Genomic DNA, 15702 nt, shown 5'->3' with positions numbered 1-15702 from the left:
TGTGTTGACTATATGACTTAATGTTGATTGTTTATAATGTTTATTTTCTTCTTTTGTTAATTATTTACATAGTTATATTTTACTGTTGTTATTCCTTACAGGCAATAAATAATCATATTCATGCTATATTGGTGAATGTTGAATTTTAAACTCATGATTTTTATTTTTTATTACTTTTTTTTAATTGTGTAATGTTGCAATGAATGCTCATACACACATGTATAGTATTATTATTATTATCCTTATTATTATTATTATCATTATTACTATTATTTTCAGTATTATTATTATTATTATTATTATTATTATTATTATTATTATTATTATTATTATTATTCTTATTATTATTTCTCCCAAACTGCTGGCCTTAATGGAGGAAAGACTTAAACTTGCTGTAATGGTCTCGAATGTTTTTAAATAACAGCAAGGAGAGACATGATTCAAAATATATCTCATATGTTATATCTACCCTATTTTGGAAACCTGGTAAGATTATGGATATCTCCTGTATCAAATAATCTTTATACGCTGTTAAATTTACTTTGTGTATGAAAACCAAAAAAGGGATATAACATATGAGAGCAAGTTTTAGTCTCCCCTCCATCAAGGCCAAATATTTTAAGGGAAATACATATATTTTGTAATTCGTATTAAAAATTAGGAAAACAAATGACTATGATTAAAACATTGGTGAAAGTTGCAGTATATATCGACCCTCAAGATATCCTTTAAAATTACAACAGGTTTGGAGGGGGATGCTGGAAACGAACATAACGTTTAAAATTCCAGGAAACGAATTGTTTTAAAGATATAAAGAAATAATAGATTTAAAAAACTTTAATATATGTCGTATATATATATAATATATATATATAATATATATATATACACTGAAAACTAAGTATGCAGATTAGTAAACAAGCATGATAACACAATAAAAAGATAATAAATATCACATCATTAAACTGGAAACAACATATTGCGGTAGTTTTAGACGAGTTTGGTAATTCGATATAAATACATGCAAGTACCTGTAAAGTATATATATACACACATACGTATATATATATATATATATATATATATATATATATATAGTAAATTTACAGATAAATATATATATACACATACGTATGTATATATATATATATAGTACATTTACAGATAAATATATACTATATATACACATGCGTATATATAATATATATATATATATATATATGAGCAAACAGTAAATAAAATATGTTAAAAAACATTTTGAAATGAGTTAAAAATATATATAATCTGAAAAGGAAACACTAGATAATTGGATAGTCCTTATATTCGCGGAGTTTTGAAGAAATACTTTCCTTCTCATCAGAGGGTAGGAATTAGCAAAATCCGGGATCGGATTTTGCATACAGAAGTATTTGATGAAACAATAAGTAAGTCAAAATCTTACTTGAAAACAAAAAAAGTGAAGCAGAGGGAATATGGTGAAGAAAAAGGTGATTACCCATTAATGGATAGTCTGGTTGAAGATAAAAAATCCAGTGACGGTAAAATCCAAATGTAAAACTTCAAGAAAGTTAAGTTATTTTATATATATATATATATATATATATATATATATATATATATATATATATATATATATATATATATATATATATATAGTCACCCACGTACAGTACTGTTTCACAGCTCATCAGTGCGGTTAAACTAACAACTACCTCTAGCCAAGATCGAAACCCGATCGTCCAAAGCACAGTCGGAGCTTGCGCTATTCTGCTGCTGTTATGCCGGCAGTGAATTAACGATGTCCAAAACTCAATTTGTTACACAAAGAGCATCGCTTCATACGCTAATGGTGATTTGTATATCACTTCACAAATTTGTATATCACTTCACAAATGCTGAACCTAAGATAGAGAGCATTATAGTCATATATATATATATATATATATATATATATATATATATATATATATTTTTACTTGTCACTGATATATTAAAATTACTTAGGAGAGGTGTGGTTAGAGATCGCGCACTTCTTGCCACGAAAATTTTAAGCTGAGGCTCTCTTTTGTGGCTATCCATAGTCTGTCAAGGACTGAAAAAGACATTATATGTATACATATAAACATATTATATATATACATATCACTTTTGCCATCGGCGCTCATTATAGCTTGGTTTCTGTGCCACTACTCTAACCAGTTATATGCTTATAAACTCGAATTTATTTAAGCGTCCTTTTGTATACGTATGTGTACATAAACACGCAGTATATGTCTGCTTGTCTGATTGGTTTAAAGAAAACTCAACGCATCTGATAATAGAATTTAGAAGTTGTTATTTCTGCGTATGTTCACTCTTGTTTGTTCTGTAGCTGCTGTCATCCTGGTTTGAAGACGAAAAATTGAATAGACGTTTAAATGCTTCGGGTATAAAAAAAATTTCAGCTGCCAGACATCTATATAATAAAAGATAGCGTAAATGTGCTCGGTTTAATGCGTTTTCATATATGCATTAATGCGTTTTCATATATGCAAATTTATTTTATGAGAAAAGAATAAAGGCAGGTTTTATCTGCACAGTTGATGATGAAAATAATAGAGAGATATTTCTCCAGTTTCTGTGTTTTTACTTATATTCTAACAAATATTTAAATCCGGTATATTTATATTCAGACATAAGATGTTACTGTGAATGAAGAGACAGATATATAATGGCATTTTTAGTAAGGTTTTGGGCAGCGAGGTGTTTGTTCACATTACAGGAAAACAGGAGCAAGGAGGGAATTTCAAAAAGTTAGAGAGCAAGTATACCTTACCAAGAAATTTGGGGGAATTAATATACTGGTGCATATTTTGAAAAACGTACTATGAAAACAATGGAAATATAATAATTCAGAATTCGGACGTGTTCGAAATGATTCGGGGAAAGATAATACTGTTTTGTCTATCAATTGACAAAACTGTTGGAAGCAGAAAGTGCTGCTAGAGGGGGGGTATATGACATGAATGTCAACAATATCTGGAAAAATTTGAATGGCATTCAAACTGAGGCTATAGGTAACCGATACCCAATAGAACACGGATTGGCTATGAAGAAAATATTTATCTAGGAAAAGCCAAGTGCCCTTGTTTTTTTTTATTAAAAAAAAAATGACTGCACAACGCGAATTTGTTAAAGTTTATTTTCAGGGTTTTAGAGTTCTGTTAAGAGTTAAGTTTGAACTAAAGATAATCACCTGAAGTAAAAAGCACCTATCCTTCTCGTAACGTGATCCAGCCTCTGAATGGAATAGAAGATGGTTCATGTCGAAAAAGTCCACTGACGTTGCAAAAGTGACGAATTGAATTTACTGAAGATTTACCCCCATTATATTGAAAATTATAGAAATTAACGCTCATTCCACTAAAAGATTCCAGAAATACAAACCGCAAACTTTTTTTGGTTTTGTTGACGTTACATATATTGCATATGGGTATCTATACGGAACCACTGCGTGTCTTTACATGTGTGTATAACATAGGCGCGATCGCCATAGTGGTGTATATAATGTGAGTATTTGTTTACAATATGTGTCTGTAGATGTAAACATATACAATAAACAGTAAATATTTATCAGTATGTGGTGAACAGACAAAGGGGAATACTTTGCGTTACACGGGTTCCTTTGACACATTGCTATATATATATATATATATATATATATATATATGTATATATATATATATATAAAATATTAGATATAGCGAAAATATTAAATATAGCTTTTTACTTCAGTTCCCTGTTTTCTTTGTGTTTGAGGTCGCAGTCCCAAGTTCTTTTTGCTAGATTTTACAACTTGGGCCACAAACATTCTCTTGGCCTCCCGGGCGTACAAAAAGGATGCTATCCCAAACACATACTGTGGTCACTGAAAAGCAACTCCTTCTCTCTCTCTCTCTCTCTCTCTCTCTCTCTCTCTCTCTCTCTCTCTCTCTATTGGCCATTAATAAACAATGTTTCTTTCAAACTGCAATCGCGTCATCTTTTATGTTTTCAAATATGACCAGCTGTTGGCATTTCTCAATTTTATTATGGTTATCGTTCAGTATATATATATATATATATGTGTATAGGTGTATATACATATATGTGTGTTCATGAATTAAAATGTGGCACGCGTCTGCGGATGAAATGTCAGAAATTGACACGCTAAATGGGAATTGTTTCAATATTTCTCACAAATATAAACAAACCTTGTTATTGTTATGGAAAATGTAACAGAAATGTGGTTATGTGGGTGTTTAGAAAAGTTTGACAGGAAAAAGTGACAGAAGGAAAAAGATTGCAGTTGGAGATTTTATTGTCAACCGAGTGGACGCCACGATAATTATCTCTCGCTTCCTCTCTCGTTCTCGCTCTCTCTCTCTCTTTTTTTTCTCTCTCTCTATCTACCATAAGTAAGAAAACAGGATAAATAAAAAACGGACTGTTGCTTACACCAATGGTTGTTGTGTTTTGAATTCTTAAAAAGGGTTTATAATACAACAACAAATTCGTTCCATTTGTTATTTTTACGAATTTAATCCTTATCAAACGTTTATTGCTTTTCTAAACTATTTTATTCTCAAATATCTCGAGCTTAAATATAGAAATTTGCATATTTTTTTAGATATCCTCTTCATTAATCCATCGTAGGGCACCGATCTATTACAATGCAAACACTAATGGTTTCATGTATATTTTATATTTCGATGTGTAAACACCCTATTCCAGTCAATGATTCCCAGAACGTGGCGAGACATACTCCATTTCTATACAAATCACAGTATTGGCGTAGTGTGTGGTCCTGCTGTCAAAGACAACGAAGAAAAATTATTTGCATTATCATTACGGTAGATTATACCACAGAGAAAATGGCATATAAACTCACAAGGCTATCGAAAGACAGAACTGATGTTACGTTGTGTGTGTATAGGAATAGAGGTTGTTGTTATGAGACACTTGAAGAGATTAAAGACGCTGTGACAAGGGTCATTCACACGCTCACACAGGTGTGTTACGTTGTGTATGTATAGGAATACGTTCCATAAACGTACATGTTAATTAGTTGGGTTTTATATTTTATCTGTATATTCATGTACGTGTAAATGCGTGTATATATATATATATATATATATATATATATATATATATATATATACGTCGTATCATTTAGTTGATCGTCTACTGTGTATATTTTAACATTTATGCGACAGTTTTGGCATGAAACGATTGACGTGGACGTATCGAATCAGTTGTAGACAGACGGTTCTTTTTAACAGATGTAAATAACACAACACATACCTGAATTATTTACGAACATTTATTTTCATGATCTCAGCTAACATCTTCATACAACGTCTTTACATCTTGGCTGTCTGAGGAAACGCCGCTCCCTGCGTCATGGAAAGAGCAACTCCCCCTTTGAGTCGTCCGTTCTTTCTGATGATTATCTAACGACTAATTAGAATCTCCCCAAATCTACATCTCATTACATGTCTCAGACCAACAGCTGATGTAAACTCAATCTAGTTATCTGTTTATGCCAAACAAAACGATGCTCACGTCTATTTTCACATTCCTTTTGTAGCGATATTATTATTTCAGCAGTCAATCACTTTTTCCCAATCGAATTGTTTATTTTTTAGTAATAATCGACCCAGCGACGCGCCGTCGCTCGAATCAATTAATTATAATAATAATAATAATAATAATAATAATAATAAAAACAATAAAATTTTAACCCTTGCCACAGTTAACACAGCTACTACGCTATGATCGCAGTCAAAAAGTCACAACATTACACTTTTATAGCAAGGTATCTGGGTTAATAAGGGGGTCAGATTATAGTGGGAGACCATGGTTGTTTATATAGAAATGACTAGTAAAGAAAGACTCAATAAAAAGGTTTAGAATTAAGGAATTAAATAAAATGCACCTGAAAAAAAGCTCAGATGGTTACTTGGACCGAAACATTGTGGGGGATCATATCCAAAATAAGAAGAGTAGTCCGAATAATACACATAATATCAATATGTTTCGAGTAATGTATTCCGGTTCAATGTGGAATTGCTTGTATAAATCTAATCCAAATAAAGGTAAGTATGATTTGATATAATTTGTTAGTCTTATGGTGAACACGTGACTTCGCTTTTAAAAATAAGAGTTTCAAGAGATTGAGTCAGAATCAATTATTAACTACAGTTAGACGATAAGGTTTGAGTTAGAAGAGGTTAAACTTATAAGCGAAGCTTCGTTCTAACCGCCAATGTCTGTTAATGGTGTTTTTGATCAAACTGATTAGTTGCAGAATGTATCTGGTTAATAAGAAAGTTCTTGCGGTTTTTAACTTTTAAATTCAGATAAACAAACCTCGGCTCAAACACCAATTTATTAGTCAAAATAAGCACCATCAAAATCACCACATTTTTGCCAAAACAAAACAGGTGTATTTATGCCATCTTGCATTCTGGTGGCGATGAAGTCTCTGGAGGCGTTTTTGATATCGCTTAGGTTTTTAAAGCATTTCTCAAGAGAAAAAATGTCGAAATGCTTGAAAAAGTAGTAGTCGGTAGGTGTAAGGTCTGGAGAGTATGGCAGGTGAGACAGTTTCGTAGTCTAATTTGTTCAACTTCTGCCGGGTCGGTTTAGCAACGTGCGGTCGGGGATTGTCCTTGAGGGGGATTGACCATTTCTGTTGACTAACACTGAGTCGTGTTGTCGAGGTTTCTGATGCATTTCATTCAATTGTTAATGGTACTTCTCCGCCGTAATGGTTTCGTCTGCGTTAAAAAAAAAACTGTAATGGATGAGACCAAGTCGTCAGCCTTCTTTAGTTCAACTTTGGCTTCGGGAAGTGTAATAAAGTTTCGTCGGCGTCTAACTACTGAGCCGAGAGGCGCCGCTTGTCGTAAAGAACCCACTATCGATCACAAATCACAACCTGATCGAGTAACGGGTCGCTTTTGTTGCAGAAGAGAAAGGAAGATAACACTTTATAACGGCATTTCTTTTGGATGTCGTTTTATTCATGAGGCATCTATTACATTTGTTTATCTCTCTCTCAAGTGATTGGAAATCGTGAAATATATTGCGTATAATTCAGAAGCAAGTTTTCGAACAGTTTACGTCAATTGGCATCGAGTAAGGCTATTATTTGATCGTTGCCAACATCCGCTCATCATTTTCAAAACTCTCGTCGCCGCCACAAAATTTCTAAAACCACCATTTTCATGTGCGGTTAGCAGTAGTTCCTTGATATCTGGAGATGTTTCCGCAGCTTTTTCGGTCTCTCTTTTATTGAAATAAGAAAATTGTGCGAATTTGCTTTTTTTCCTCTTGTTTTCAATGCTTGGAAAAAGAATACATATATGTTTTAAAATGATTGTAATTTAACCGATTAGATAGGGCGAAAAACGGTCTTTAAAATGACATAAAACGATAAGGTATTATAACGAAAACTTATTTGAAAATACATCATTTGAAATCAAAATTAAACATTTCGCAAGAACTTTCTTCTCAGCCTAATAGTACGCTTGTTTTTTTTTTTTATTCAACCTGTACTTCTGAATTTAATAATTTCATCTATAAAATAATTATAAAATAAATAAATAATAATAATAATAATATATATATATATATATATGAAAGAGAGAGAGAGCGCGAGATAGCTTTATAAATAGATAATGAATGAACAACAATGTGTTAGTAGTGAAGTAGGTGAGAGGTATTGAGAGTATGGCGAGTGAGACAGTTTCGTAATCGAATTTGTTCAACTTCTTCAGGGTCGGTTCTACAACGTGCTGTCCATTGCTGTTCACTAATACTGGGTGTTGTTGTCGAAGTTTCTGATTAATTGCATCCATTAGTTAACAGTAATTCTCCACCGTAATACTGTTGCCTGCATTCAAATAACTATAATGGATGAAACCGATTACAGACTACCAAGCAGTAGCATTTTTTAGTTTAACTTCGGCTTTCTGGAAGTGTTATGAATTTAATAATGTCATCCATAATATATATATATATATATATATATATATATAGAGAGAGAGAGAGAGAGAGAGAGAGGGAGGGAGGGAGGGGGCGGTCCTGGCTATGACCTTAAACAATATCCAGTGGTGAGGCCCCAGCTTGCGGGCTTTGGGGAGTGTGGAGCCACCCTTTAATTACCATTGATCCGAGGTCCACTCTAACCGGGAGTGGTAGTACCTGTTAGGGTTCCAACTATGGGTTAAATAGAAACAGACTTGAAAACAACAAATATATTCTATTAAAAAGATTTTCTTCAAAATCTTTGGATTCGGCATTAAATAACCTGAAAAGGGTTGATATGCCGTAAAACAAAAACAACCAACCAACCAAAGAGAGAGGGGGTAAGATAGATAGATAGATAGATAGATAGATAGATAGATAGATAAAAAACAATTTGGCTATATTGCAATGCTCAAGATTTTATTCGTCTTATCAATAATTATTTCCAAATAAATTCCAAAGTAAAAAAAATAAAAAATCGGTACATTTTACATTTCGTTCACGGGAAACAGTGTTTGTTAATGACGATATTAGATATTTTCTTCCATGAACCTATCAGAAAAAAAAAATTCTTAAAGAGAAAAATGCATAACGATATGAGAATGTTAGCGTTGATCAAAATCGGACTGTTCCTTCGTTCATCGGATTTATTAAATAATCGATTGTTAAAACCTATCTGAGACATTTAAATAAAAAGAAAACAATATCTAAGAACACCCTCACATAAATACAGTAGATTTGTGCGAAATTTTCAAAGAAATTGGCCAAGACGTTTCGGGGTCTATCGGTAACACATACACACAAACACACACAATGCCTTTCATATATAAGTATCTATCATTTTACTAGTATATATAAGGGACTTTGTGTGGGTTCGTTCCATATAGACTAGAAAACGGGTTGATTCTCTTATTTCACATAAAGGAACTTGATGTATCTGGCAGTGTTCTCACATAGGTCTTCATCAGAATACGTCTGATGAGTATCTTAAGTCGATAATCTAATTAAAGAATAAGGTCAATTTTTACCAAAGTAAACACTTTTCTACTACATAGCAATGTTTCATCTTCATATAAATATATTATTTATATTATTATTATTGTTATTATTATTGTTATTATTATTGTTATTATTATTATTATTATCAGCAGCAGCAGCAGGCTACATTCTCAAGTTCTGACTAAGTAAGTTCCAAAACATTGGTCCATTATAAAAAGAGAACAGAACAACAATTAACAGATGTGTTCCAAATATGCAAAGGTAATTGTTACAAGAGAAACGCCCAAAATGTTTCTACGAAAATGTTATACACCTGAAATCAAACGTAAAAAAAAAATAAATAATAAATATATTTACATTTTATAAGTGAATTTTAGCGAGGTTTTGTTTATATTTAAAATTTAAATTATATTTATATAAAGTACCACCAAAAAGAAAATCTGCACTTTTTTTTTCAAAGACCGCAAATTTGAGCTAAAGTGATTGTAACTGTTTAATTGAACATTGGGTATTAAGGAATCGAAATCATTCAATTATAAGTCTTGCATTCGATCTTTTTTTATATTATCAGGCTCGAAAAAATGACCCATTCTTCTCTTTGGCAAGAGAATATTGAGAAAATGAACAAGTACAGATCACACGTTAAAAATGAAAAATTACTGAGGGACGAGATAAAACACAATGCCATGACATGCAACATGGTAAGTTCCCGCTAACTTTCTCTCTTTCTCCCACACACACATAGCAAAAGCAAGGTAAATCTGCATGAAACAGTACGGTACAACCTTTAGATTCCGTTGCATGCATGAATTTTTCAAAGTCTTTTAGAACCAGGTATTTATATGAGAGATGATCTGAAGGTTGCCAACATTCATGGAACCGACTGGATTCGAAGTTAGAACATCTAATGAATATATATGTATATATATATATATATATATATATATATATATATATATATATATATATATATAAAGCTGAATGTCTGTGGGTGTATGTGTATCTGGTCACGAATAAGCTCATATATAGTTGACTATTTTTTAAAAACTGACAATCCCTTTATATATAAAACAGCATGCCACTACAGTCCACACGGGTGTATATATACATATATAACAAGCATACATATACATTCACACACCCATACATTCTTGTAATATACATTGCTACAACTATCATATACGAGACAGCCTATTTTAATAGTTCAGAAATATATATGCATATATATATATACATATATATACATATATACATATACATCCATATACATATACATCAATATACATACACATACACACACATATAAACATACACAAACATACACGCATACATAAATACACTTATACATACATATTTACACAAAATACAGACATATATATATATATATATATATATATATGTACACTGCCACCAAATGATACATTTAAAATAGAAATAGACATGAACTCATTTACTACATAATTCCCTTTTTCTATCAAACTCCACACGCATAGTTATATTACCCGGCCCTTCCCGCTTGTTACCTTTTCCTAAGTTGTAGGTTTTTTTACTACGTAAAAATTTATACTACATAAAAAATTATAGTGAATTCAGCTTGAAGTTCATAGGCCTATCCTTATATTAACAAGCACTCTTTCGATGGTTAGGCAGATATACATAAGATGTATAACGATACAATAATAATATATAATAACATATGACAGAAATACGAGTATTTAGTTTATACAAACTGAGTATAAAAGCTTATATATTGTAGTACTTACCTTCATCTTTATTCATTTCCCCTTATTTCTTAATTCCATTTTCCTTCATTCAGCATTCATTCCTTACTTTCTTTTATCTATTTATTCATTCATCCTTTTTTAATTAATTAATTTTCCTACCTATATGTATATATATATGTATATATATATATATATATATATATATATATATATATATATATATATATATAGTTGTGGTTTGTACTAGCGCATGAGTTGTCAGGAGTGCTGCCACAATTGATGCGTCAAGATCAGCTGTCTCGAAGTCGCAGTCGGGAATCGGGCATTTTACCACTGGCATCCTGCTGGCGATTATGTTGGTCTAGTGGTCTCCCAGTTGGTGGAATCCATCCATTATAGGCGTTACTGTACATCATCATAATCTAACCATTAGCACATCTTAAATTAATCCAACAGATAGTTTAATTATTATGCCATACTCATTTCACCATAATGTTATTGTATATTTCAGACCTCCATCATTTTGGATTAATAAAGTTGTTTCCGAAAATAGCATTGACCTACTTATTTATGATGGAGGTTTCAGTTTCGACTTCATTTTTTGTCTACCCATATTTGTACAAGTTTCATTAGGCAGGAAAAGACAAAGAATGAAGCCGAAGCTGAAACCTCCATCAGAAATAAACAGGTCAATGCTATTTTCGGACAACAACTTTATTAATCCAATGACATTATGGTGAGATGAGTATGACATAATTATTCAACTATATGTTGGAATTATTTAAGATGTGCTAATGGTTAGATTATGATGATGTAATGCACTATCCTCTAAAAATATGTTAAAAAACACTTTGAAATGAGTTAAAAACATATTTAATCTGAAAAGGAAACACTAGATAAATGGATAGTCCTTAATCCGCGGAGTTTCCAAGAAATACTTTTCTTCTCATCAGAGGGTAGGAATTAGCAAAATGCGGGATCGGATTTTGCATGCAGAAGTATTTTTGAAACAACAAGTAAGTCAAGGATCTTACTTGAAAACGAAGAAAATGAAGCAGAGGGAATATAGTGAAGAAAACGGTGATTACACATGAATGGATAGTCTAGTGGAAAATAAAAAAAATCCTGTGATGGTAAAATCCAAATGTAAAACTTCAAGAAAGTTAAAAGAATTTCCATTTGTACAAGTAAAATCCCAGGAAATCCCATATTTTGAAGAAGATGGTCCATAATAATCCAAAGGCAGAAATCCATGGAGTAATTCACAAAAATGTGTACAAGGAATAAAGAAAAGATTCCAATAATATTAATAAAAGAAAAATAAGATATGCTTTTCACTCTACTTCTGAGACATAAATATAAATAAGAAAGATCAGGGAAGAGAGAGAGAGAGGGAAAAAATGATAAAGTTAAATATAAAACAACTCTTGCTGACATTTTTTAATTGATGACCTCTACATTTCAGTTGGATCAGTATTTTATATTAGCTATGGAATTCATTCCTGTATAGCTTTTTTTTTGACATAACAGAAACATTTCTATGAAAGTAAATTAAAATGAACAATCACGGACGCATCACCCAAACATGAAAAAAATCCTCCCTATTCGTGTAAAGTTACCTATTTTCCCGAATAATCGCCCAGAAATTGGAAATTAAACATGACTTTACTACGAATCGAACACCGAGGAGTCATTTAGCAGCACATGAACCTTCCGATGAAAAATATAAAAATGAAAACATATTGGAATCCTTTAACCAAGCTATAGAAACTTAAAATCTAAAAAACAAAATAATTAATAAAACCTGAAGCAAAAAATAAAACCGAAATAAATACAATAAAATAAAACTAATGTTGAAACAGATTAGTAAATGTGTCAACAAATTCACCGTTCTCACACAACTATTTTGTATCTAGAAATGCAAACAAAAAATAAAAAAGGAAGGAAGGGAAAGGGACGGATAGAGAGTAGTAGTAGTAGTAGTAGTAGTAGTCTTGGCTTTACTGCAATTGTTCTTATGTTTGTCAACGGGTTAAAGTTGTTTAGTTGTAAGAAAATAGCAACAGTATAGTTGTACTAAAAAGAGTCCCAAAACACCCCCAGTTTTCCCGTGTTAAATAATAATTTCGAAATAATAACGTTAATATTTCAATGCGCAGGTCAAAATCTGCAAAAGAAGCGATTTTTGTTTATTTGTTTACGTTAGTATGGGTTAATGTTTATGCGCGCATGCGCAACCGGGTGTTGTAAACCGGAAAGTGGGGTACATCACTCGTTACAAGGTCATTTAAGTTTTATAATTATATCGATATATATATACGCTTAATATATATGCATATATGGGTATATATATGCTAACAGGTTTGTATATATATATATATATATATATATATATATATATATATATATATATATAGATAGATAGATATAGATAAATATATGTTTATTAGATATGTATATAATTGCATACGCTTAACATATATATGTGTATGCTTAACAGCTATGTATACGCCTAAAAGATATGTATATATGTGTATACGCTTAACATATATGGATGTTATATGCGTAGCAATTATGTATATATGTACGTCCGCTTAACATATATATATATATATATATATATGTATGTGCTTAACAGACATGTATTTTATGTATACGCTTAACAGTTATGTATACGTTTAACACACACATATATTACATATATATGTGTGTGTGGAGACACTTAACAGATAAATTATATGTGCATACGCTTAGCAGATATATATGTGTGTGTGTGTATGCTTAACATATATGTATAGCCGCTTAACATATATATGTGGGTATGCATTACAGAAATGTATATATGTGTATATGTGTATATTCTTTACCTATATATTCGTGTGTGTACGTCTAAAACATAGGTATGTATATATATATCTGTGTAATTCTTTACTGTTAACATATATTTATGTATGTATATATATATGTATATGTATATATATATATATATTTATATATATATTTATGTATGTATATATATTTATGTATATATATATATTTATATATTTATGTATATATATATATTTATGTATGTATATATATATATATATGTATATATATATATATTCGTGTATATTCGTAACATATGTATGTACATATATGTGTGTGTCTATACGTGTACGTACGCATGTATGTATATATCACTATTAAGATTAATTAATAGCCTAAAATCTTGTTAATGAGTTCCATTGGGAATTGTGAAATATTGGCCAATTCGTTTGCCATATGTGAGATTTCATCTACGGAGAGTTGCAACTGCACACCTGCAATCAATTTCAATATCTTTTACACACAGTGCCTGAAAATGATTTCATTTGACCAAATTTTTGTTCCAGTCAGCATATCTTAAAACCATACAGCATGCTATAACTATTTACAACGGTTTCTGATGTTTCTTGATGTCTTTAAATGTAACCGGAAAAGAAATTCTAAAATATCTAACGAGTTTCGCACATTATTACAACATGGCGTGACTGGTGATGAATGTGTGATTTATTTCCATATTTAACCTGATTTTTACTAAAAGGCGGAATATTAAAGACGAACATTTATTCTAACTTTATTTACCAGAGTAAATATTTACGGTTGTTGCTATATTATTAGCAAGGCTATCTTGTTATGCCCGGGATATGGAAAAGAAAATGGTATATAACTTTATTTTACTTTTTTTGACCTTGTTTAAATAATATTTAATATCTGCTATTTAAACGGTGCCCTGTATATTTTAGACTAGGATATAATTGAATAGTTGTTTTGCTTGAAATGTAAATTATTATGGAAGGAAATTTAGTTTTGATGGTTAAGAATAAGAGCTTTTTTTTAATAAAGCAGGAAGTAAAATGTAGAATAACGAATGAGGGAAGTACATAAAAACGAAGTAGTTAGGAAAAGTGTCATTATTTACGCAAATAACAGATTTTTACGTCATAATAATGTTTGTGGTAACAAAAGCACCCATTTCATTAGGTAATGAACAAAAATGGGAAGTTAATAGAGGAGGTCTGGTGAAACATTTATATATATATATATATATATATATATATATATATATATATATATATATATATAATTATTTTTTTACTATACTAGCATTTCAGCCCGGCGTTGCCCGGGTGTTTGGAGGTGTATGCTGAGCAAAAGAAAAGTAATTTTTTTTTAATTTGACCCCTATTATGACCCCTTAAAATTTATAGTTTCGGGCTCAAATAACTTTATTAAGTTGGATCCAGGTTCAAGGAACCTATATCTAAAATTTCAAGTGTCTAGACCCAAAATTGTCGGAGGAGTTTGGTAGAGTTCTTAAAGGTCAAATCGTTGAAATTTGACCCCTTAACAGCCAAATTTCTGGCTGACACCCGTCACATCGATTTTTCCAAATCTCAGTACCCAGTATTTCAAATTTCAAGTCTATAGACTAAAAATTAACAGAGTTATTGCGTAGGGAAATGTACACAGACAGACAGACACAGAGACACACAGACAGACAGACAGACAGACACGTTCACTTTTATAGATATATAGATATATATATATATATGAAGATAGATGTTGTTGTTGTTTTTTGTTAGCGATATTCAATTATTTATATGGAAGCGCATTTTTACCTAAATGCGAGTTGGAAATAAATTTCCCTTTGACCAGTTTGGTACCCCCAAATGGGGAGCGGCATATGTATTATTTTTAAAATATAATTATCAACTTACACGTGTTTCGTCGTCAACGACTCATCAGAGTGGCTGAATCTAGCGATATATATATATATATATATATATATATATATATATATTTCTGTAGAAATATATTTTCTTATAATATATATCAATCCTTATTAAAGAAGTTCAATGTAATTACAGAGCAATATAGAGAATAAATTACTAATGTTATATTC

At 31.0% G+C, this 15702-nt stretch overlaps 1 protein-coding gene across 1 annotated transcript in view; it reads left to right on the top strand.

The window, feature by feature from the left end:
• Positions 1-15702, top strand: part of LOC145291949 (uncharacterized) — a 370326-nt gene that overhangs the window by 170138 nt on the left and 184486 nt on the right. Inside the window, exon 3 of the mRNA XM_080137877.1 lies at positions 9623-9752. Coding sequence (XP_079994003.1) covers positions 9623-9752 — 130 coding nt within the window. The remainder of the gene's footprint in view (positions 1-9622; positions 9753-15702) is intronic.

This window comes from Euprymna scolopes, chromosome 13, assembly GCF_053919585.1.
Source record: "Euprymna scolopes isolate OS-2025 chromosome 13, ASM5391958v1, whole genome shotgun sequence".
Classification (NCBI taxonomy): domain Eukaryota; kingdom Metazoa; phylum Mollusca; class Cephalopoda; order Sepiida; family Sepiolidae; genus Euprymna; species Euprymna scolopes.
This window is presented reverse-complemented; position numbering and strand designations above follow the sequence as displayed.